At 31.2% G+C, this 26,507-nt stretch overlaps 2 protein-coding genes across 6 annotated transcripts in view; one reads left to right on the top strand and one right to left on the bottom strand.

Annotated features, from left to right (window-relative positions):
• Positions 1 to 26,507, bottom strand: part of LOC129917033 (calcium/calmodulin-dependent protein kinase kinase 1) — a 93,788-nt gene that overhangs the window by 5,084 nt on the left and 62,197 nt on the right. For 2 of the 5 annotated variants that reach the window (XM_055997343.1, XM_055997341.1), the window contains 2 exons: positions 5,968 to 7,530; positions 5,552 to 5,909 (listed from right to left, as the gene is read on the bottom strand). In XM_055997343.1, the coding sequence (XP_055853318.1) occupies positions 5,552 to 5,909; positions 5,968 to 7,515 (1,906 nt within the window). In that variant the 5' untranslated portion in view covers positions 7,516 to 7,530. Of the gene's footprint in view, positions 1 to 5,551; positions 5,910 to 5,967; positions 7,531 to 18,741; positions 18,864 to 26,507 lie in introns of those variants that run through there. The other 3 variants (XM_055997345.1, XM_055997340.1, XM_055997342.1) reach the window with 3 other exon arrangements.
• LOC129917048 (uncharacterized) lies at positions 24,496 to 25,605 on the top strand. The gene has a single exon (XM_055997363.1). It carries the CDS (start codon positions 24,544 to 24,546, stop codon positions 25,498 to 25,500), a length of 957 nt encoding a protein of 318 aa, XP_055853338.1. The 5' UTR covers positions 24,496 to 24,543; the 3' UTR covers positions 25,501 to 25,605.

Genomic DNA, 26,507 nt, shown 5'->3' with positions numbered 1-26,507 from the left:
TTTTAATTAATTTTTAATAGGTTCCTTGAATATTTAAATAATTCAATTTAATTCTTAGGCCAGTATTCTTCAAGTGATCATAACTTTAGAGACTCATAAGCCTATTCCTGAGTGTGAGTCGTCTCTACCAAATCTATCTTAAATTCTAATCCACTTAAATTATGAGTAGAGAATGCAGGCGTTAGTCTTAAAGATGTTGGTAATATGTCGATCAAAATGTAATTATAAATATCCTGTAGAGCAGCATAAAGATCAATGAGTGATGATTACATCAGGATTAAGTTGGAAAAAAAAAAACAAAAATACTGGATTTTAAAAATCTACTTATTAACCCAGTGAAACAGTACGAGTATCAACATTTTCCGAAACAAAACGAATAGAAAATCGCGAGTAAAAATCGAAACTCGCCAAACCACCACCGAAGCATGAGCCAAACCACAACAATACCCATTTTTTGAATTAAAAGGCTGGCTTGGATGCTGAAAAATGGGCGGATTTTTTTTTTATTGAAAGAAATGTGATAGCAAAAAACTTCTTAATATGTGATAAGATAAATATTTAACTGTATCTAGTGTTGGCAAGGTAAGTTACCCATATAGTTACGCGTAACTAATTGTAATTAGTTACTTTTCATTTTCCGCGTAACTAATGTAACTTATGTAACTGATATAGGTAACTAATTAAATTAATATGATAAAAAATAAGGAAGAAGAGAATCTCGTCGAAAGAATGTCGGAAGACATTCGATTTCCCAAAGGGTTTTTAACAAAAGATCAATTCGAAAATTTGTAATTTTAATTAATTTTAATGGATGTTTTGAAAGATTGGGTGCATAGCAATCGGCTACTTTTAAATCATAACATATAAAACGTGACTTGTTGCTTCGAATTTCACTTTGGTGTGAAGATTTTTCTGTAGAAATGTCAAAATCATAGATTAGTTACATTAGTTACAATTAGTTTCATTAGTTACGTAACTAATTAAAATTTGTAACTTTCCAACTCTATTTTAGCAGAGTTGGTTCATAAAATTATATTACATTTAATCTTTGTAAGCACTTTGTTTAACAAGTAGCTCAAAGGAACACTGCATAACTCAAATAGTTTATATCTAGAAAACCAGACTCGAGAAGCGTATTCAAGGAGATTGCCAACAAATGTTGTGACGAAGACCGCGTCATGTGTATGGGTTGGAGAATTCTTTAGGCTCTATCTTTCTCTATCTATCACAAAGCCGATAGCAGAGTTGGATCAAATCAAAATTTCGTCTCTGTGTGCCAGAAGGTTTAGTTCTAGGTCACATGGTCATGCAATCGGAACGGGGAGAAGATTTAGGCGCAGGGACATAAGTCCCCGGGACACAAGTCCCGAATTTTTTTTTCGGGACTAATGTCCCGCTTTACTGGGTCACAAGTCCCGAATCCAATTCGGGAATTATGTCCCACCCTACTGAGACAGAAGTCCTGAATTTTTTAGTCGAAAATGGGACATAAGTCCCGAATAAAGTGAAAACTATTTTATATACATAAATTTTTACTATAAATGTTCATATAGGTACTAATTAATCCATAACATTATTTTTTGGTGCCATGAAATACGCCCAAGTGAAATAAGGAAGTATTTCGCGAATTGGTATAATTTTAATTTTCAAAAGAGAAATAAAGCCATTTTTCAACATTTGGCTTTCTCTTTCGCGTCAATTTATTTTCAAAAAAAAAAAATAAAAGAAAAGTGCCTCGTTTCGGTTTATTAAAGCGAAATAATACCATTATGATTTTTAAATCATTCTTACTTATCAAAGAATAAGTTTTATATAAAATTTGTCTTACTCCAGTTTGCTCCAAGGAAACAAAATATAACTCAAACTTCAAAGAGAATATTTTGCCAGTTTAATGTTTGTTCCAAAGATATGCTTGTGTTCTAACTCGATAAACGCGAAGCGGAAAAAAATTTCTCAGATTCGAATCTCTTTAATTTGCACAACCCAAACGCGGAGCGGAAAAAATTTTGCCCACGGGAGAATCCATTTTGAGGTGTGCAAATAAAAATTCGCGCGAATTTTTATTTGCACACCTCAAAATGGATTCTCCCGTGGGCAAAATTTTTTCCGCTCCGCGTTTGGGTTGTGCAAATTAAAGAGATTCGAATCTGAGAAATTTTTTTCCGCTTCACCCTGGTAAGTACTCATATCGGTTATCACAAATATCAATTATTAAACTTTCACTTTATACATTTGTTTATATTTTGTCACGATGCAATTTCGACTTACCAATAAATTTGCAAGCTTTGCTTTTGTTTTCCAACAGCTTGTAACCGTACCTTACATCGGAGTTGGTACTACGAAAAAAAATCGTGAGAACAATATCGGTTCTATTATTTCGTCAGCTGTAGTCTTTAATAGTCTCTATAGATATATTTATACAAAAAAAAAACGTGGGACATAAGTCCCGAAAATTTTTTTCGGGACTAATGTCTCAGTAAGGTGGGACATAATTCCCGAATTGGATTCGGGACTTGTGACCCAGTAAAGTGGGACATTAGTCCCGAAAAAAAAATTCGGGACTTATGTCCCGGGGACTTATGTCCCTGCGCCGAAGATTTAGTGCGCTTACGTGAAAAAGTGATTTGTTGGCACTTGGTTATGCTTAGATCCATGCAGTTTTTAGCACACCAAACCAATATATTGTCCAGATCTAATTGAACAAGGTTAGATTCATGAGCCAGCGAAATGGTTTTGACGAACCTAGCATCATCGGCGTATAGTGAGATAATGCAATTTTTTACAACCATTTTGCTCTTTATTATAGTAAGGATAAAAAGACAGAACCTAAGTGACTGCCTTGAGGAGACCCAGAGGTTGCTAGAAAAGATTTGAAAGTGTAAATGTGAAAGGAACTCTTCAGTTTCGGTTATCCAGGTTAGAAGATATTAATTTTAAAAAAGCAGGTGCGAAACGGCGTAAATAGCTTACATGCAACGTGTTCGGGGGTTTACGACTTCAGGTTTGAAAAAAATTAGTTCTGCAAGGAGATTGTCAAACACAAGTGAATGTTTTTTTTTAGAGTTTAAAGCTTCTAATTTTGTTCAAGTGAGTAGAGCCCATTTTAACTAAACCTTTATTAAGACTTTAAAAATATGCAATGAGTATGGAGATTTAAGTTTAATATTTTCAAAAGTATCTAAATAAAAATATTTTGCCAACAAATCTTCTCTTTTGGAAGAGTATTTAAACCCAGTTGGCAGTCATGAGGATTAAAATGTATCCAAACTGAAAGGGATTTGTTTTTGCTGTGCATTAGATAAGGTAAAGAGGAAACGTTTTAAGTATATTTTTAATAGTTCAATCACCAATTCATTCAAAACCACCAGCTGGAAGGAAAATGACAACGATATAGCTTCAGGCAAATCAAAATAAAATTTTGGGCATTATACTTAAGATCTTTAGAAAAACACACTGTTCCATTAGGTGAGAAATAAGTACAGTATATATTTGATATTTATAGCAGGGAGCCGGAAATGCAAGGTATAATGAACACATCCAGTTACATTATGAAGGATAATTTATTTAATGGAACGATATGTGTGTTCGTATAACGATTACACATATTTTTTTCCACCATCTTTTAGGACGAACGAACTTTGTTGTTAAATTATTTTTAGCTTTTGATGTTCCTCGATTGGTTTGAGGAAGGATGTTCAATGTCCATTGTGTATCTATATTTTTTCCCTTTTCTACTGGGTCACATGATAAAAGGTTAAAAAAGAAAAGATACAAAACTTTGTGGCCATTTATAACCTTTATTGGATTTACTTTAACTGTTTGATCTTATTAATTGAACTGATAAGCTTTCTCTTTGTTTTTTTTTTCAGAAATGGCGACTGTTGAAAAATAAACAAAACAAAACTTGAGGAAATAAGGACGGTAGGAATGGAAGATTAATTTAATTTTTCTTGTAGGTATGTATGTGTATGGGGTATTTTCGCGAAAATTGTTTGTTAAAGTTGCATAGGCATTTAAATCGTAAATTGTTTACTACGCAGTATAATCCTGTTTTTGAGGCAGAAGTGTTTAACATTGCCCTAGAAAACATTAAAATATTGGGTTAACCGCCTTCGTAATTATCCAGTTATGATATGATGTCGGTTAATACGAATACCTACATACAAATATTAAGCACATTGATTTCAGATATGAAGAGGAAGATCTATGCACTGAATTGATTAAAATGTTCAGTTTTAATGAAGTTGCTTAAATAAAATACAATTTCTTTCGATGATGGTTTAAAAATTGTGATTTAAGGTTAACTTTGTTCTATTGTTATCAAAATATACTTCATTTCTGCAATGGTTACCTTCAGAAAAAAAATTTTTTTCGACAAGGGGTACCCCTTGGATAATTTTCGAAAATCTTCGAAAAATAAATTTGTTATTTTTTTTGGCTGAATGCATAGGCCTGTTCATTGTGATCTCATATCTGTAAACCAAAACTGGTTTCGGGACTTTGATCCGAAAATATCTGCTTCCGAATGATTGAAAAAAAAAAATATTTCGATTGCAAATAATTCAGCAACCCAAACTCCTACAAACTTTTGGTTTTCAGTTATGAATAGAGTCTAAGGAGTCCGTTCTTTTGATGTCTCTTTTGATGGATTTGGAGAAAATTTTTGAAAATTCCATTTTTTTAGACAAGGGGTACCACTTGGATAATTTTCGAAAATCTTCGAAAAATAAATTTGTAATTTTTTTAGCTGAATGCATAGGCCTGTTCACTGTGATCTCATAGCTGTAAACCAAAACTTGTTTCGAAACTTTGATCCGAAAATATCTGCTTCCGGATGAAGGAAACAAATATATTTCAATTGGCAATAATTCAGCAACCCGAGCTCTTACATACTTTTGGTTTTCAGCTATGAATAGAGTCTAAAGAGTCCTTTCTTTTGATGTCTCTTTTGATGGATTTGGAGAAAATGTTTGAAAATTCCATTTTTTTAGACAAGGGGTACCACTTGGATAATTTTCGAAAATCTTCGAAAAATAAATTTGTAATTTTTTTAGCTGAATGCATAGGCCTGTTCACTGTGATCTCATAGCTGTAAACCAAAACTTGTTTCGAAACTTTGATCCGAAAATATCTGCTTCCGGATGAAGGAAACAAATATATTTCAATTGGCAATAATTCAGCAACCCGAGCTTCTACAAACTTTTGGTTTTCAGCTATGAATAGAGTCTAAAGAGTCCTTTCTTTTGATGTCTCATTCGATGGATTTGGAGAATATTTTTGAAAATTAAATTTTTTTTTTCCAAGAAGTACCCCTTGGATAAATAGTGATAATTCATTAAAAACAACTAAAGATACCTTTAAAAAAATGGACAAAGCAAAACAAATATCCTTTCAGTATTATTTACAATCATTAGCTGAATGACACTCCCAATACTCAAAAACTCATAAAAAAATGGATTCTATGATGTATAAAAAAGTGCTGACAAAAACTCATGGGACTAAGGGCACTCTCAAGACTAGACTGTATTTTTTTTTTTCTTTTGTTACTTACAATATTCCAATCCCTGCACAACATCTCGAAATACACTCCATGCACGTTCTTCAGTCAGTGGTTTTTCTGTTGGAATCTCAAGAACCTCCCCTTGCTTGACAAGTTCAAATACAAGATACAAAGAGTCTTCCAATGGATCATCTAAAACTTCAACTAGCTTTACAACATTTGGATGATCGAGTTTCTTTAAGACAGCAATTTCTCGATAGACTCTATCTAGCGGTGATGTTGTGGTTCTCTTAGGACCACGACTCATAAGACCAGCTTTGCGCAAAAGACGACGTTTCGATAGAATCTTCATCGCATAATGTGTGGAATCTTCTTCAGAATAAGCCAACTTGACTAGACCATATGAACCCTAGATAATTATTAAAAATTTAAAATACATGATATCAAAAGGATCATTTTTGAATTACCTGTCCAATTTGATCCATAAGTTTGTATTGATTCAATTGCAGAAAACTACCCGATTGTTCAATGGATATCCTGCGGGATTCTCTTAGTGGTGTCTTTCGTCGGTGACTCCGCGGACTACCGTATGGACTCGCATATGGGCTATATGGCACATTTGGATAAATGGGTCGTGATTCTAATGATTGTACGCTTGGCAGATGTCCTTTGGCAAGGTTATTCTCTTTCGGATGATTGGAGGGAGTTCGACTATCAACTGCTAGACCAGCAGATGAAGTTATATCAAGACTTCCACGTGGATGGTGATGATGATTTTTATGTGCTGCAGGACCTTCTTCATCCAAAGTATGGCTTCTGAGTAAATTTGCCGCTAAAGGTGTTCGTCGCGATGGCGTCGTTTCTTCATCATAATCTTCATCGTCAGCATCTTCCGTGGAAGAGTTACCAATTACTTTAGAATGACGTAAAGCTTCCTCCTCCTCAGACTGTTTTTGCTGGTTAACTAAAGAGGAACCTTTATTATTAATTGTTTGCTTTGCTTTGCCCGATAACGACGAAGTGGCCGTCGGGTTGCATGATGAAAAATTGTGAAAATTATGAAGATGCTGATTATGGAGGTGGGAACGGTAGTTGTGGTTTTGATGTAACACATAATGGTTGTTCTGGAAGTGGTGGTGGTGGGAATGGATTTGGTCAACCGAATAATCGTCACATGACATATCCAAGGACTGTGCCTTGATAATAGGTAGCTGACGACGTTGTAGTACAACAGTTTTCCTTTCTTCTGTCCCACTGCCAATGTGATGGTTACTCAATTCTCTGCCATTAGATGCAATTATGTTGCGAGTTATAACATTTGGAATGGTGGTTGGCTTGATGGTCTCGGGTAATGAGGATTGTGGAAGATGGTGGCATGGTTGAGAGATATCACAATTGAGTATTATGTCAGTGCAGGATGTTGGAGTGGTTGACGTGGTTGATACGCCACTGGTGGTGGTGGTTCGATTTGGTGCGATGGAATATGATGGAATTTGAATTGGATTGCCACTACCTTCTGATTTCTTATTATCACACTGATTAATTTGGTTCGGATTATTAGACTTTATATCCCCTTGGATAAGCAGATTTTCCATTTTCTCGGTTATGGTTGTCGATTCCGGACTGATGGTGGTGGTGATGATAGCATTTTGATTATTGCTACTAAATTCTCTGACAACGATAACATCTTTGTTGTCATCGTAGTCATCGATTTCATCGTGTTTTTGTTGTTTTTGAGGTTCGATATTGATTGGCTTATCGTTTTCTCTGTAGTTAGTTGTGGATCGACAATGATGATGATTTTGCTCTGAGATATGGTTATTCTTTAGAGAGCAGTCATCGTATGATGATGGGGACACTTCTGCATTTGTAGGGGAAAGTATTATGGAACTAATTGGTTCTTGGTTTTGAATTTTGTGCATTAGTTTTGAGCGTTGTTCATTTGGATTTTGCCCGCTAGTTAGTTTCTTATTCCCTATGCTTTTTTGGTCCATGGTTTCGATTAATGGGTCCATTTTGATTGAATAAACCTGGGGAAAGGAAAGAGAAAAGATTTATTTATTAAGAAAAATATATAAACAGTTTGTATTGGGTAGGAATATACAAGTGGAAGTAGAGAAGCATTTATGTATTTTTTGGCAGCTGTCCAACGTCTAAACACAAGCCTTTTTTGAGGCCAAAAAAATGGAAAAATTGATTTTTTTTTTCTCACAATGGGGCTGAACCTTATTAATATCTTCATATTTTTGTGCAAAAAATTAATTTTAATTTTACCAATTTAAAATGATGTGATGTCACATAATCACTTAATACTTAAGATGTAGGTAAATAAAACAGACCATTAATGGTAGCTAGAGATTTGAATTAAAATAAATGTATTTACCTAGATATTATTAATTTAAACAAATGGTCCCCATTGAGTCTTTTAAGGCAGTTGATTTATTCAATATACCTTTTAACCATGCAATCCTTATAATAACCCCTTTTCCCGTTGAAACATTCCCAATAAACAAAGCAACATGAGCCAAAACCCTGTTAGTTTTAAATTTATAGAGATATTTTTCCAAAAAGAGGGATGCATTAAATTGGGGGAAGGAAATATGAAGTACTGGGACATATATATTAGGAATAATAGTCATTTTCGTTCCAAAATCAAACCCATATGGGGTGTTTACTCAGCGATTCAGGGAATGGTTTGAGTTCATAATAAGTAAAGAAAACAGATGGTTTCTAATTCTTGGGTTTAAAGGATTTTAACTTATCCAAATTATGGAGGTAAATTTTCAAATTTTCATTAGTTGCTGGAGATTTTTAATCTGAATAGTATGGGGCATTTAGATTTCCTTATACATAAAAATTAGACTGATTAAAAAAAAATTATTTTTTTTTTGTTCATAGATATATAGAAAATATTGTTGGAAATGGCGAAAAAAAAAATACTGTAAAAGTTACAGCCCTTAATATTAATATTAAGTACTGCCGCATTGCAAATTTCTATTTCCCATATGATTTACATTAAAAAAATTGTGGTTTTGAGTTTGGAATTTTATAACTTTTAAATAACTAGGTATATATCTTTTTATTTTAAATAACTATACAGGGTGTCCCAAAAGTAATGGATCAAACGAAATATGCTGATAGGCCAACTTTAGGGCTCTCAGAATTTGGTAACTTGTTTATCCCAAATCCTTACGGTTTTCGATTTAATGCAGTTTTGTGAAATTTCGAAAAATCTCGACTTTGCAACAGTATTTTGCTTTCTCCGCTTATAATTGATTTTTGTTTGCAGTTAAGATGCAAATAAAATAGTTAGCATATGGGATGCTAAGATCTCGAATCTATTAAATATGGGAAGGGAAAATCGGTAAAATATAAAATTTATATATAAATACTGCGAAAATTATGTAGTTCCTACTAAGTTTTTAGGTACCAAGGGCTACTATACTATTTTTTTTGTTAATTTTTCTTCTTTTCTTTGAACTCTCACCTTATATGATCAAAATACAAAAAAGAAATTTTCTTAATTGAAAAAAATATGCTTTAAATAAAGTTAGTACCTCTATATATAAAGGAAAAAAAATATTCATGTTACACTTCATTTTTTATTTTAGACTTTTGATCAGCTTTTTGGTATCCTGTGAATCGATTAAAATGGGTATAATACAGTAAAATAAGGAGAAAAAAGGGGTAAATCTCGGAATGAATGTTAGTATAGAAATTTTTTTTGCTCAATATCTTCCTTTTGCCATTCTATAACATATCTCAAAAGTCTAGAAAAATCTCATGTCCGCTTGTCGCGATTTCAAGGTCAAATCGCGAATGGAGATTTTCAAAATTAGCAAAAATAGGCTATGGCAAAAATAGGCTATTAGCAAAAATAGGCTAAGGAAAGACCCTTAAAAGTTATGGTAGATGAACCAAATTTTGCATGAAGATTTTAGAATCCATCATTATTAAAAATCAAAACAATCCCTTACAAAAAATATATATACCTACGAAATAATGGTATTTTTTGATGGAGGGGCAAATTTTAGGATATGCACTAAAGAAGATTCTTGTTCATCTTAGAAATAAGTGCAAATAGGCTAATTTTTTCATTTTAATCTTTGTTTGGATATTCTTTAACTACCCTCAAAAATCTAAAAAAATCTCATGTCCGCAAGTCCTAATTTTCTTGGTTTGAAAATAAGGTGCAGATTTTAAAAAATTGGAAAACTACACTTCAGATATTTGTGTCAGATCAACATGAATAAGGTGCATTACTTTTCAGGGATGGTCAGGTTGACTTGTTTGTGAGTTTTGTTGGAATTAGTGTTAAAAAATACCTTTAAATCATGTCGCTTATGTTGGTATACATATAAAAAAAAATCATGTGTGCAATTAACACATGGTAGAAGTGAAACCTTAAAAAATCATTTTTCTTGCAAAAAAAAAAAAAATAAAATAGAAAAAATCTACCTATTTTTATTCTATCACCTTCAAATCCATGTTTTTTATATTACAACCTATATAAATTTTATATCATCTGAAAGCTTGTTGTCTTAGCTCAAAATATATATATCGATCAGGTCTATGAGACATCTACAAAAAGAGCTAGAATTTTTTGAACTCGATCAATTTCCATCAAAAAAAAAAGCGAAAAAGCACGTATTTTTATCTTCTCACGCTTTTAAATGCATTTTTTACCTAACAACCTATACAAATTTTTACACCATCTGAAAGCTTATTGTCTTAGCTCAAAATATATATATCGATCAAGTCTATGAGACATCTTCAAAAAGAGCTAGAATTTTTTAAACTCGATGAAATTTCATCCAAAAAGCAAAAAAAAACATTTATTTTTATGTTCTCATGCTATTAAATCAATTTTTTTGTTTGACAACCTATAACAAATTTTATACGATGTGAAAGCTTATTGTTTCACCTTGTATAATGATGTATAAATCTTATTTCAAAGTTGTCTACAAGAGAAGTTAGAATTTTTTAAAGTCAACCATGTCGAATTTCCAGACTGAGATTACGGTACTTCCTACACTGGTAGCTGGTCATCGCCAACAGATCTCCACAGGTGTTTTGAGGTATTTTAAAATTTTTTTCAATTTAAGATTGTGTAGCTTGTAGAGCACGTAACGTTATGTGTGATATATCAAATAAAAGGTTATGTTATCAGCATGCGTATTAAAGTTAAATCAAAGGAGAATGGGCATTTTGGACGTTGAGCGGCCATTAATGAAATTGGTATTAAATGAAAGGGCTATATCTTAGGACAAACTTTTACATTGGATGTTTCACTGTATTGCATTTAGAATGCAAGATATTGCAATATTAGTATTGTTAATGCATCGTTTAATGTGTGAATGAAAAATTGGATTATATTTTTATTTTAAATATACAATATGAAGCTCTGTCATTTTCCCTGACCCTGAAGACATTGATCTTAAAAATCCGACCAATAGAACTCATAATACAAGATTTTTAAGCCAACCACTTTTGTTTTTGTTCGAGAGTTTTTCAAACGATTCAAACTAACAAAAAATTGAACAACAAAACTCTCAAAATAGGCTTAAAATTGTTGTTTAAAAAAGCTAATAGTTTGGGTTCTAGTGGTTGGATATTCAAGATTAAGGTCTTCAGAGTCAGGGAAAATAACAGAGTATCATAATATGCACTTTTAATACATATTAAAGATACAACATTGAGACAATCTGCATAAAGTGTTAAATGCAAAAATGCATTTTACCCGTTTCTGAAGTACGTCACAAGGATAAAACTTCTGCAAAACATATGTAAGACTTAATAACATCATAAAATAACAAATTCATTTATGGCCGCGTAACGTCCACGTTCCATACAAATTTGCCCATTCTCCTTTGTATGTGCACTAGATCAAAAGATATAACGTGTGTTGGAAAAGAACATCTTTTTACCGTTATCTCCGAATTTTGAATATAAAATTAATTGAAATTTTGTAAAATTATAATTTATTTAATTACCTATCTACAGTACAAATTTCATTTATTTATCTATTAAAACAAAAAAGTTATAACAAGTTGAAGTCGTGTCGCGTTTTCGTTTCATCTTGTTTCAAATCACTACGATACTAAAGAAGTTTTCACTTCAAAAAGAATTTCTACTAACATTCATTCCGAGGTTAAATCCTTATTTAACTGGATTAGTAAGAATTATCCGAAATACATACAAATTTTTAAATATAAAAATAAATATTTCGATTGCAAACAATTCAGCAACCATTTCATTAATTTTTATTTTCAAGAAAATTTAAACATTTTCGTTGCAATTGGCTATATCGTTTGCGAAAAATTTAGAAATCAAAAAGGCGATTCTATGGCAGACAAAGTTGATAACGGTTCAGTTCAAATCAATTCTTATGTGTCTGATTGTTATCTCGAACTGGATTTTTTTACGAATCCTAAACTTGGTAAAACAAAATTCCAATTTAAGAAAATTTATACAAATTGAACTTTCCATCGTTTCAAGATCTTTAAGTAGCTCCTAAACTAATACTCAGAACCCCATACATTTCATTTGCGGCCTTTGGGGCCCCCTGTATATTTTATAAAAATTATGAAGATAATTTTTGACAAAGTGAGATGCAATGTGTCTAAGAATTCTTATGGGAGGAACTTAAACCTAAATACAACTACCTTTCTGTATCAAATAAAAAACCCAAAATTTAAAATTCTCTATTCACTCAAAAAACGAGCCATTTTGTGGAGTTTTGGAAAAACCTCCAATAATTTTGTTGAGTTTTGCAAAAACCTCCAGTAATTTTGTTGAGTTTTGAAAAAACGCTCGATTTTAAATATTTTTTTAAATTAAAACTGTTCACTTTTTTAACATTTTTATTTTGTCATCTTGTGCGCCTGGTCGTGCCAAAAATTTCGATACCAATAACTCATTTTCGCAAAAAATGCGTTTGTTGAGTTTTGAAAAAACGCTCCTCAAATGATGAATATAATAAAACCCACAGTTGAAAGAAGCTAACAATGTGACTAATGTGATGTTGAGCAAAGTGTACTATTCTCTACAGACGCACGACACGTGGGTTGTGGTGTCAGTGTTTTTAAGGAAAAAATAACCTTTAAAAAGTTTCGTAACAATATCTTCATTCTATAATCTTAGTTGAGGTGAAAAGAATTAATTTCCGCATAAATAAATTACCTTTTCCATTAAATTGGCATACCTAATATTAGAATTTTCATACATAGAATAAGAGGAAGTGTAGTAGTTGCTTTTATCGTTTCTTTAACAATAAATTACCTCATTTAAAAGTTAAACAAACCAAATGGTTCTCTTAAGGTGAATTTTCACTTTTCAAGGACGACGAAAAGTAAGAAAGTTGTTCCTTTTTCGTGTTAGATTACCATTAATTTGAATGTTAGAAATTGGAATATCCATTTAATTTGCATTTTTTCTTTTCTTCAATTTTAAAGAAGACATTTTGCATACCTATTCCTCTTCAAAAGGAATAAATTTGTTCATTTAGATTTTTTTGTTTTCATTAAAATTTCAAAGTCTCACAAAGTGGTTTTTGAACGTTCCTTTGTTGTTATTGTTTTTTTTTTTTTTTTTTTTTCATGTTAAGGTGTAGTAATTTTGGACAAAATTTGTTGCTCGATTTGATGTATAACATACCTCTAATGGTGGATAAGTTATGCAAGAACCAAGAAAAATGTAATTTCGTTCACTCTTAACAATGGAAATGATTATATTGTTATTTGAAATACATTCATAAATGGTTTTTTTCATGCTAATGTATTTTTTATGACAGATATTAATTTATATACATGGTAATGTACAATTGCACCTTTTGTTAAATAGTATAATGTGGTTTAGTAGGTATTTAAAATGAAAAATGCAAGACACCCAAACTTTAAAAAAAAAATGCCTTGATAATTTCCTACCACAATTTTTACTTGCGATATAGGTACTATAGTCTATAGGGCAAGTTTAAGATTCGTAAAAAAAATCGAACTCGAGGTAACAATTTTACATGACATTACTATGATGGAGAATGCCAAAAAAGTGAGCCCGGCTGTTCTGTCTGTCCGTTTGTAAGTACCTTGAGCTACAGCCTAAACTACTGGAGCGATTTTGATCAGACTTGGTAGTTAACAGTTTTGGGTGATTCCCTAGAGGACAAATTGAAAGTTTTTTTTTAGGACCAAAACTAACGGTACCTGGCATATAACGGAAACAGAAAGGCTAATTTATTTAAAAACGACTCTAACGATGTTGATTAAAATTTGTTTGTTTAGTGTAACACATAAGAGACTTCTTTTGAAATAAACAAATATTTTTTGTACCATTATTAACGGTACCTGACATAAAACGGCTTTTTTTATTTATGAATTTCTCGTAAACGACAAAGCAGATTTTAACAAAAATTTTTATACAGAAACATTAAAATAAACGTTATGTAAAATTTAAAAAACTATTTCAAAATTTTTTTTTTGAAAAATCAATTTTTTGAAAACAGGTTGATGAATTTTATTGAAACTTCGTTTTTGTGTGTTGAATAATATTTTCTTAACTTTTGTATTGAAAAATATTGAAAAATTTGTATATACAGGGTATCCCAAAAGTAAAGGATCAAACGAAATATGCTGATAGGCCAACTTAAAGGCTCTCAGAATTTGGTAAATTGTTCATGCCAAATCCTTACGGTTTTCGATTAAAAGCATTTTTTGTGAAATTTTGAAAAATCTCTACCATTACCGAATAGTAAGAAACAATTAACCGATCAAAATATTTTTTATTTCATTCGCCATTTTGCTGCAAATTGATTAACAGTTCCAAGTTTTATGAAAACTCAATTTCTTACTTTTATTTCAGAGCAACACACCGAAAAAAATTTGTATTGTGTAAAACTGGTTTATTATTTTGAAAACTTGTTCCGGTATTGCAGTTTTCAAAAAGGTATAAAAGTTTCTGAAGTTGAAGTTCGATCGAACAATATTGCAATTTGAATTCAACAAAACAGGGGTTTTCAGAGCAAAAACAAACAAAAATAAACACATTTTTTCGAACTGTTGTTTGTTTATTTATCTTGGAGCAAAAGCCCCTATTTTTGTTTGTTATTTTCCTCTGAAAACCCCTGTTTTGTTGAATTCAAATTGCAATATTGTTCGTTCTAACTTCAACTTTGGAAACTTTTATACTTTTTTGAAAACTGCAATTCCGGGGCAAGTTTTTAAAATAATAAACCTGTGCCACACCATACAAATTTTTTTCGGCGTATTAATCTGAAATAAAAGTAAAAATTGAGTATTTATAAAACTTGGAACTGTTAATTAATTTGCAGCAAAATGGCCTATGAAATGAAAAATATTTTGATCAATTATTTATTTCTTATTATTAAACAATGTTTTAGTGAAAGAATAATAAAAAAAAAATCAATTATGGGCGGAGAAAGCAAAATACTGTTTCAGAGTTGGGATTTTTCGGAATTTCACAAAAACTGCATTAAGTCAAAAACCGTAAGGATTTGGGATGAACAAGTTACCAAATTTTGAGAGCCCTGAAGTTGGCCTATCAGCATATTTCGTTTGATCCATTTTTGGACACCCTGTATAATATAAATTATAAAAGAAAGAATTTCTATTGTAGATACCTACCAATTATATTTCTATTAAGGGTCTAGGCTTCAAATAATCCAATCATTTAGATATCTAATGAATATCACAAAGTGTTCAAAACCCTTAAAGCATATTTGTTAGATATTTTTAGATATCAAACATTTATTGGCCTGCTAAGTCCATCAAAGCTAGTCTTTCAAGGTATGTCTATGTATTGTATATCCTTCATCCTTTTGTAAAAGAACCCCTTTAATAAACGTTTTCCTCAACTCATTCAACGCCAATTAAGAAACGATTTAACTTTCTTTATTTGCCACAAAATTGATTCTTTAGCCTTTATTAAACCTTTGCCTTTCCATTCAACACTGCGCGTAACAACTTCAAAAAGGTTAAGCCCAAGGGTTAGACAACAATAAAAAAAAAAAATATGAAAAACCCAGTCAACATATTATACTTTGTGTGTCCTATTTAAGCACAAAATACCTGGTATTTGTTTTCCTCTTTAACTCAAGGCTTTTCCTAAACCCAACACTTTTAAACATTATTTAACCCATACCCCAAAACCCAAAGCATATTCTACCTACTTTTCAGAAAATATTAAACCCCCCCTTGTATGTAATTGAATACAAAATTAGAAACTTGCTTGAGCCTCAAATCAAAAAATAAAATAACCATCATTTTGTCAAGAAGGGGCGACGAGGTCCGGAAGCAATAAAAAAAAAAATCAAAAAAACAATACACTTGTTACATTCGAAAACATTGCCATAAACTCAAAACCTACTCCAGCGTGCGTCGTCATGCAATGGAAACAAACCTCTGGCTTAAAGTTCTTTCTAAGCAAAAGCAAAACGGTCGGCATAGCCAACATGAAAAACAACCCGGCAGCACAGTTGGCAACTAATTAATAACGAGCGTCGAGTAAGTTTATAAGAACTTTGTTGGAGTTTGGAGCTTGGAGTAACAATTGGTTGTGTTTGTGTTTTTGTGTTATAGGTATGTAGATATTTTCTATACTCTTGTTGGCAGGCATTAAACAAGGGTGGTTCTTCTGTACTTACCGAAATCCTTGAACTTTTCGGCCAAGGTAAAACTCGACTCTTGTGGGCAATAAATGTAAATACACAGGAATGTGAAAAAAGAAATTAACAACTTTTTTTAACATTATGTAGAAAAGTTCAACTTCATTGACAAAAGATAAAAAGTTTGTTTCATGTCAATTTTACTGGTATAAAGAAAAAAACAAATTATGTCATATTAACGGCAAAAAGGGTCTAAAAATAAGTGATAGTAAAACTGACGTTTTCTTTACTCAGTTCACCCTGCTATAACGCAAGGTTCAGTTTGTAAATCACTTTTTTAACTCACGTAATCATAACGGTTATTTGTTAATACTATAAGACTGAAGATCTTAATTGCATGTTGGAATACAACGAATATAGGTTTTTTTACACTGACTATACCTCTTCTCAAGTTAATAATAAAATAGGCAGAAGTTTCTAGCGCCTTTGCTTGATGTTTGATATTCGAAGTTACTATCGAATCAAGATACTTTGACATATTCAGGGCTAAGGCAGGGGCGTACACTCCCTTGGGGCAAGCGGGGCGGTGCCCCGGGGCCCCCGACCGACCCCAGGGCCCCCACTGGAGACAATGCAGAGAAGGAAACTGTTAGCATAAATTGAGTTACGAAGTAACCAGGGAGACAAATTATGTCATTCAGTGTAATGTATAATGCATTGGTAGCCACACAATATATGAACATTGATTTAAAAAAAAATGTTACCCCAGAGGCCCCAAAAAAAATAAAATTATAATTTTGTCTTAGGGCCCCAAAAAATATTACTTGAAAAATCTTTGCCACCACAAATAATACATTAGGGGCCCCAAAAAAGCAAAAAAAATATTATTTTTGAGGATCCTCAAAAGGGGTTCAAAACAATCAAATGGAAAATTAAATATAAATTCAGGGGCCCCAACATAAATACATCAGGGCCCAAAATAAAAACATTACGTTATTGGTGGCATTCCGAATATTACTTCAGAACAGAGGCCCCAATACCTATTAATTCTTGGCTCCAAAAAAATTATATTATATTTTAGGGGCCTCTAAGAACTTAATTTTGAGGCTCTAAAAATCATTTTTCAGAGGCCCCAAAATAAAAAAAATTATGTCTGATGATGGAAAATTAAATATGTATTTATTACTTCAGAACAGAGGCCCCAAGAATTATCAATTCTTAGCTAAAAATTTTTTATTTTAGGGGTCTCTAAATATTTAATTTTGGGGGCCCCTAGTACAAGTGTTTACTACTTTTATGAGAGATATTTTAAGTAAGTATAGCAAAGTGCATTACGAACATATTAAAATATTTAAAATAAACCTAAAAATAAATAAGCCATACAAAAAAAAAACCTATGGCGTATACGTAATTTTTTTTTTTTGTAACTAAGGGGCCCCCAAATATCAAAGGGGCCCCAAAATTTAGTCTTACCCCGGGGCCCCGCCGACTCAACGTACGCCACTGGGCTAAGGTAATTAAGTAGTGGTATTCCAGGCCTTTCGTTCTTGGAGTTATTAAGGGAAAGGGACCTGCGGCTTTTTGGTGGATTAAAGTTATCGCTGCGATAGCCTCGACATGTAAAAGATGCTGAATTGTATCCACCGTCTATTGCAGCAGCCATTTGAGTACCAGGGTACTGTTTTAGGATTCAATCCAGCAGAATATCCGATGTGCAAGTATCTTACTCAAAAGGATTTCGCGCTCACTCATGTTTTTATCGCCGTTACTTTGTGCAAGAGCCATTGAGTTTTTTTAAGTAAGTTTATTAGGTCTTTATTTTTTAATTTTATCACTAAGAAAGGCCACCAAGAAATTGAGCACCAAAAGCTTGATGTCTAGATCGGCACGAGACTGGACAGTTGTAGAGGAAATGTTACATTTATTGTCTTGAATTTGACTTAGGATTGCTGCACTTCTTAAAGTGATTTTCATGATATTGCAAAAGATTTCACCGAAACATTTGAAAGCACTAGAGAACACAGCAGTGTTGTTGTTGTTTCAATATTGTTTTTGAAAAGAATTGTGCTGTAACCCAACCCAAGTATTCTTTTATGGCATCGACGTGATGTGAGTTGAACTTTTACAAAAACAAAAAAGGCTTTTCAATCTTGGAGTCACAGGCAAACGTAGTCAGTCTTGACATTAACAAAGAAACTTTTAAATTAACCTGGAGTTTAATCGGACATAATCAGGATAATCTAGCACTGAAACCAGACAGTTGAGAAACTAAAACTTGCAAGTGGGACTTAAAATGTAGACCAAGCAGGATTTTACCTGGCAAGTCCTTGGAAGCAAGCAAGTGTAAGAAGATTTTCACAAACGGACTTTGATAGGGATTTAAAGCCAGAGCTTTAATATATTGTAATTAATATAGAATCACCGTATATGTAGCTCAATATACTATTTTTTCATTACACTTTCTAATATTTGTAGCAATTCTTTCTGAAATTCGGGTCACATCTAGTTGGCACTAGTTTTGTATTAGTATCCAAATCCTACATAGCCAAAAACTAAGCTGGTTCACTTCTCAGCTGGTTAATTTGAAAATGTTTAATTTTGCCAGCCACTGATAAATACTCACTTACCCATTGGCGATATAAGAGTCAAATTGTTGTGATTACACTAGGCTTGCGGTAGCAGCTTTCTTAATTCTCCTCTGGCAACCAACTAAATGTGATTGTAGCCAATGTACCAAATATTTACATAAAAAAACCTGCTAGAAGCTAGACTTTGGATTTCGTTATCAACTTTATTCAAAATTATCGTCTATAAGATTGCTTACAATCGCAAAAGCAATGTTTTCAATTTTTGGTTTTAAATTTTTAGAATGAATCATTAAAATTGTTTTCAGTTTTCTAACCAACTTCTTTTTTTATAATTTTTTTTTGCTGTTAATAAATTTAACACACAGTAGTGTTATGCGTGTATATGCTTTACATTGTGGTATAGAAATTTGTATTAGTAAATTCTTGTATTAGTATGCGACGATACTTTGTATCGTTCGTTTTGCTAAAACGCCCTACTATAATTCCTGCTAATCATTATCACAATATGCCATAGAGAAAGAAAAGGCTAGAAATAAATTAAAGTAAATAAATATAATGTAAGGGCCAGTTCGTGAGTTGTGAATGTCATCATGCAAAACAAAATTTCTTGAGAGAGAGAAATGAAAAAAGGGACTTTGGTCGATTTAGCAATAAGTATAAGAAAAGTTCTTCACGTTTTGATTTTGTATATTTATTGTTGTAATTAAGCTTAAGAAAGTAATTTCTTTTGTATATATTATATGTATATAGAGACTATAAAGGAATGCTAAAGTTCGTAAAATGAGCTTGAAATAAATTGTCTGTAAGCAATTTATTTAATGATAATAATGGATCATATGAAATGAGATGATTAAAGATTAATCTTTCTAGTTGCTTATAAGAGATTGGATTGGATGACTTTCACATTATCGAGATTTGTTAAGTCACAACTAGAATTGAATATTTAAGATAAAATTAAAATAAAGGCCAAATTTAAGGTCAAAGTTTCGAATTAAATGAAATACTAATGGAATATTAAGAATATGTAATAGTTATTTGAAATCAAAGTCGAATTTACTCTTCACAGTGATAATAAGTCATCATTTACTAGGTTCTTTCCAAATAATTTGAAATTGAATGGCTTGGAGAAAGACTGAATTTTACTTTTACCCTGACTGTATCCGAGAATGCTCTCCTGATGTTAAAAAAAATAAATTGCACGACTGGGGTCGCACGTACTTGCTCTTATGCTTAAAGTAACTATAATGTTAAAGCTTTTCATTCAAGAAATTTAAAATTTGATATTTTGAAGAAATTTCATAAGTAGTATAAAAAAATCAAATCTGTTTTTATAATTAATTAAACTCCGTTTTAAATTATCTTAAAAAAAATAAAAAATATGCCATTTTATTTCTTGTATAAAAAGGTATTTTTAGAAAAAAATTTTCGAAAATTGTAGGAGCCGTTTTTAAAAAAAATAATTTTTTATATATAAAAATTTTTTAACTTTCTTCAAAAAAAAAGTTGGTATGCCATTTTGAAGAAATAATTAATTTACACATAAAAACTAAATTTCAAAATTTTTCATTGATTCGTTTTCAAAAAATTGATTTTTCAAAAAAAAATTTTGAAATATTTTTAAAAAAACCAAAAATGCGTTTTTTGAAAATTTTCTAAAATTTTAATATTATCTTTACTTACACACTTTTGTATAAAAATTTTCATTTAAATCGGGTTAATGTTGTACGAGATATTCAGAAACGAAAAAAACCGTTCTATGACAGGTACCGTTAATAACGGTACAAAAAATATTTTTTTTATTTGAAAAGTTGGCTATTATGTGTAGTACTACACACAAAAATTTTAATCAAAATCGTTAGAGCCGTTTTTGAAAAAAATTAACTTTTCTATTTCCGTTATATGGCAGGTACCGTTAGTTTTGGTCATAAAAAAAAAATTTCAATTTCCCCTCTAGGGAATCACCAAAAACTGCTAACCACCAAGTTTGAAGAAAATCACTTCACTCGTTTAGGCTGCAGCTCCAGATAGAGACAGACACACAGACAGACAGACAGAATTGCCGGACCCACTTTTTTGGCATTCTCCATCATCGTAATGTCATGTAAAATTGTTATCTCGAGTTCGATTTTTTTTACGAATCCTAAACTTGCTCTATAGTACCTATATCGCAAGTAAAAATAAAGTGATCTGGTATATTAACAGTTCAAACAGCCTCAAGAACGCCACAGGTAAAAGACAAATACCGGGCTGTAGGATTGTGATAATTTCAGTAGCAGTTAATTTTCCACGAAAGCCATCTGCTTCATTTGCGAGGCACAATAAAACAAAATGAAAAAAAAAAAAAATAATAAATGTTACAGGCAGCCCCGATAAACAATTTTGGTTGTATAAGGCTTTACAGATGCAACTGTTGCTTCTGTAAAGCATTATAGAAGCAAAATTGCTAGAAGGGGCGGTAGCAATTTTGTTTAAACTTAAACGGTCACTACGGTGTATGTGTAACATTTTTGTTTTGTTTTTATTTTGTATACAGTATTTATAAAAAAAATTGCTTTTGCTAAAAAAGTTAAGGGAACCAATTGATGTTGTACCTTTTATTGACCATTACAATTATATGAAGTGGTTATATGAAGTTCAGGTTTTTAAAGCTCCATGTACTACATCATTAGCAAAGGAATATATAAATATATTAGAAATGCATTTAATTTGTTCACATGAGGCTTTCAGAATAATAATAGAGGAAGTTAATTTCTGTACAAATTCGACTCATTAATTTTTTTTCATCGGTAGCTGCTTTACATATAACCAAAATAGAAAAACTTGCTCAAGCTCAACATTTTTGAAGAGAAAAGTTTTAATACCCGTTAGGTACCTACATATATATTAAACGAAAATTTTCATACAGCCCAACGAAATCGTAAACGAAAATTTTGCTTTTCGTTGCACATTACGCAGCTTAACCAACGAAATTCTTACCAGTGCTGGAATATTTGGAGTTTTCTGTCGTTTGTCACTCACATTTAGCTGTCCAAGTTATTTTTTCTTGCTCCAACAGAGTTTTTTACTTGGAAAAATTTTCGTTTTGTTTCAGCAGCATACTAGACTTATTGCTTTGATCCAAAAAATTAGAAAAACTTTTAATTTTCAACCACTGTTTTCTTGTTCTTGTTTTCCGTACATTTTTTTTTTAAATTTTGAGTAAAACAAAAATCAGAGAATTTTCAAATACGGGACGGACACGGTAAATTTTGTGATTTTTCATCAAATTGCTATCGTTCATGTCAAAAGTCAGTTGTATTTTTAACACTGAAAAAAAGAAATAAAATTTTAACTTTTCCTTTTTTTTGTAAAAAAAATTGAACATTCAAAAGTATTTTCTGCGAAAATAGGAGTCAGAAAGATAAATTAAAAAAAAAAAATATAATGATGAGAATTCATACAGTAAACAATTAACTTATGAATAAAGACTTTATTTTAATTAAAAGTTGTTTTTATTGGTTTTTAAGACGGTTAAACACTAAAGGGGCGGTCTAGCCCCCACTTCCCCTATACATATATAAAGGTATGCATTCGTACAAAACAAAAAGTTTAGATAACATTTTTCCATGACATTCCGATGATAGAGAATGCCAAAAAAGTGGGTCCCGGAAGTACGTCTGTCTGTCTGTATACGAAGCTACAGCCTAAACGGGTGGACCGATTTACATCAAACTTGGTATGTAGCGTTTTTTTGCGACTCTCCAGGGGGTTTTTGAATTATTTTTTTTTGGAGGGCAATTCAATTTCAGATGCTGTTTTATTATTTTGAAAAACGATTTTTATTTTTATGTTTTTTTTTTTTGTTTTTATATAATAAGTACATTTACTAAATTTCTATATAAAAAGTCCTAAAAATTTTAGCAACTTTTATTATTTTTTCAAAATGGCCAATTACCAAAAAAAAATCAAATTGTTTTTCATCGTTTGGAGGTCAGAACAGTAAACAAATTTTTTTTCATAATTTTAAAAACAATTTTTTATATTTTGTTTACATATTTTGTATTTATCAAGCGTAAACAACACACCCTAAGCCAGCATTTACCATAAGAGCAAGTACGTGCATTTTATTTCTTGTTGTATAGGTTATCTTTATTTTTAAATACCAAATAAGATGAAAGGTAGGCCTAAAAACAAAAACTCCTTGTACAAGAAAATGCAAAAACACCAGCATTCAGTTAGCCTTAGAAATGGAACAATACAAAACTGGGTGACTTGACGCCGATTTCTGAGGTCAACCGGGCGAAATCCATCGAGATATATAAACAAAGGCAAACAATTTTCTTTTACGTTTTTAGGTGTAACTTATTTTATTTCATGTTCGTTAATGAGCGTGAAAGCCAAAATGTATCAACCAAAAGGAAATTTATACTTGAAATCTTATAAGCTATAACAAACTTAACCTATTTGAACATTTAAAAATTATATCAGAAATCACAAAAACTAAAATTTTATAATCGATTCTATGAACCATTTGTTAAAGCGTCTATTTTTGTCTCCGAGATTTTTTCAAATTTAAAAATTGTTAAATATAAGGCATCTTGTAACTAATCGCTCACGTGGAAAAAAGTGTCATCATATTTTTTTTAGTTCACCTTTAAATTTTTAAAGCATAAATAGTTTTTGGTAACTTCGGTACTTTAAAGATGAAAGCAAGAACAATTTTTTCGGTTTTACAATGATTATGTTTTTATCTGGAAATATCGTTTTAAAGAATAAAATTATATATTTTTGATGAAAATAAAATAATGCATTACCTTCTTACACATGAAAATATTTTTATTTTTTTAAATAACGATATTTTCTATTTTTTTAAAATATGAGCCGAAGGAAGAAGTATCAAGACATTTTTTGTAGAGAATTGAACTGATCTGATCCAAAAGTTTTGTGTGTAATACTTTTCAATATCTGTTTTCTTTTAAAACTAATGTGCAAATAAATGATATTTTCGATATTTTTTTGACTTTGAATAAACGGTCATGATGCTGTCAAGATTCGCTTAGGTATGGACTTTCAGCTACGTATAATGAATGTATTTCTTAAGTAAAGAAAATATAATTGCATTTAATAATCTTCACTTGCATTTTTTCTCAACAAATGTGTAAAATACTTGCGCGTTTTTTTTCGATTAAGTAAGCAGTTAACTTTTTTAAGGAAATTTTGACTTAAGAACTTCTAATAAGTTCTTTCAAATAGCGATGTTTTTGGCTAAGCTGAAAGTTTGTGATTTTTGAAAATCTCCGATTCAGTGAGTGCACTTTTTGCTGCTGGGGACTTTGTTGCTAAAGAAATGATTTTGGAAAGAAATTTTTCATAAGTAACTTGTTCTCTGTTTTGAAAATCAATCTACTTGTACAAACAAAACCAAAACATTCGATATTTGAATTAATTTTTTTATGTTTAACATTTCCCAGAATATTAAATTTGATTATTATTATTTAATTTTGCTTGTTTTCTCATTTTTCAAAACAAACACAGAAATTTTATTATTTGTTTTTATATTTTATGTTTATTTAGAAATGGTTTTCTCAAAAAAAAAAAAACAGAACATTCAAAATAAACAATTTACAAAAAAAAATGGTACACGTATTTTACACTACTTTAAAATTGTTTAGTTAAATTCATGTTTATTTATTTATTTGTTTTTAATGGCGCTTGAATCACGGTCGTTGACATAAATTTTCCAGAAATCTCATTCTATATTCTATTGTTTTAAAAATAGAAACACACTTCTGATTTGTATCCCACAAAAACCACTCGTTTACGACTCATATTGTTTAGTTGTACTTATTTGCTTGGCAATGAAGATACTTTTCTATCTTTTCCCAATCTGTTTGGGTCTTCTTCAAATTGAAGCAGATCAAAAATTAGATTTTCGTAGTGAGCACATTTCTGTTGAATTCTTTATTGCCGGTGAAAATGCCGACCGATCTCAGAACTCATTAAATGAGTTTATGGATAAGTTTTACGAACACCTACAACTGAATTCAACGCATGAGGTGGAAAATATATTTTTATATCTTGACCAGAGTCAAAACATTTCTATCGAATTTGGTGAAAATGTGAAGGAATTTTTTAATTTAGCCAAGAATGAGAGTGAAAGACTATTGGAAAGGCTTCAAAATATATCATCACCACCGTTGATTACAGAAAAGATCAAATCACAATTACTGGATTATTTTTCAGAAATGGAAATTTTTAAAGAAATGTTGTGTGAAATTCTAGATGATGTCACCGAATTCACATTGTATTCCTTACGAACAGTACAATCCACATTGTTGCAGTTTGGCGAAGCTCAAAACACAATTATTGAAAGACGACGACACTCACAAGAAGACAATTTTTGTCATAATAGTTTCACAGAATTTTTGTGGCAATCAGCTGGCGAGGTGATTCAATGTACCAATACACGATTGCATATAACATATGACATTTTTTCCATCACAAAACTGACCACATATCACGTTCTAAAAATGCTCGAACACCGCATTCAAAAAATTCACAATTGCTTTTTGTTTGGAAATTATTCGTTTCGTTGTCGATTTGTGAAAAATGCTGAAGTTGATTTTGAAAAGCTATACACTCGACTGGATGAGCTGCAGATGTATAATGAGAAGCAACGAAGGAAAATTTATAGGAATCGCCAGAGGGGTGGGTTTGTTAAGTGTATTCCACCAAATTTTCCCGATGGACAGATGACAGAATCTCTCAAATCGTGTTCTTCTATTTCGTCAAATAATATAGTTTTGCTAGAGTGAAAGTTAAGTGCTTGAAATTAATTGTTTTTCTTTAGATTTGTTTTTGGTATGTATTTTTTTTTTTTTACATTGAATTGAAAGTTGAAAAAAAAATAAAACTTACTTTGTTCATTGATTGCTTTTATTTGGATTAGAGTGAAGTGATTTTGAATCCTTGGCATGAGTGAAAAGGAGTAAAAGTAGTATAGTCGTGTTTTACCGTATATAAAATTTTATTAAGCTATGTACTGAATTACCAATATGGCATGACAAAAGTTATAAAATTTACAGTAGAGTGGGCGTAATATTTAAAAAAATGTCATGAACATAAGAATTGGAGCAAGTTATCAACAAGTTTTTTTTTTTATACAAAAGCTTAAAAATTGTTTTAAAATTTAAATAAATTTTTTGAAAACAGATAAAGCAATTTTTTGAATATTGTTTTTATGTGTTTTTTTTTTTAAACTTACAAGATAAAAAAAAAACAAAGATTTTGATAAATTTTTTTTTCAAAAACGTATCGTAATAGAATTTTTAATTCTAAAATCTAAAATAGCAAAAATCTGTTGTTAGTTAATGGTAGATTAAAGATTGGCATTCGAAAATTGAAATCGAAAAATCAAAATTTATTCGTCAAATAATAGTTTTTCCAAGGTAGAGCTGGGAGGGTTTTTTTTTTTTTTTGAAATTTCAATTTTTCACTTTTTGGGTAAGTACACTTTGAAGGAAAAAAGGGCTTATTTGTTATAGTAAAATAAAAATTATTCTTCTTCTTCTTCTTCCTTTTTTCTCGGCGCTGTTATGATCTCGATGTCGAGGGGATCATAACCTTCCCACGTTACTGCTTCACACTAGTGATCCGCCTGTGGGGTTCGCCGGGTTGACCTCAGAAATCGGCGGCAAGCCTCCCGGTTTTGTATTGTTCCGTTTCTGAGGCCAACTGAATGCTGGTGTTTTTGCATTTGCTTGTACCAGGAGTTTTTAGGCCTACCTTTCTTTTTATTTCGTGTTGGAACGTTATATGATAT

The sequence above is a fragment of the Episyrphus balteatus genome, chromosome 3 (genome assembly GCF_945859705.1).
Source record: "Episyrphus balteatus chromosome 3, idEpiBalt1.1, whole genome shotgun sequence".
NCBI lineage: Eukaryota > Metazoa > Arthropoda > Insecta > Diptera > Syrphidae > Episyrphus > Episyrphus balteatus.
This window is presented reverse-complemented; position numbering and strand designations above follow the sequence as displayed.

Coding starts and splice junctions, on each gene's coding strand:
- LOC129917048 (XM_055997363.1), top strand. CDS start 24,544: ATGAAGATACTTTTCTATCTTTTCCCAATCTGTTTGGGTCTTCTTCAA.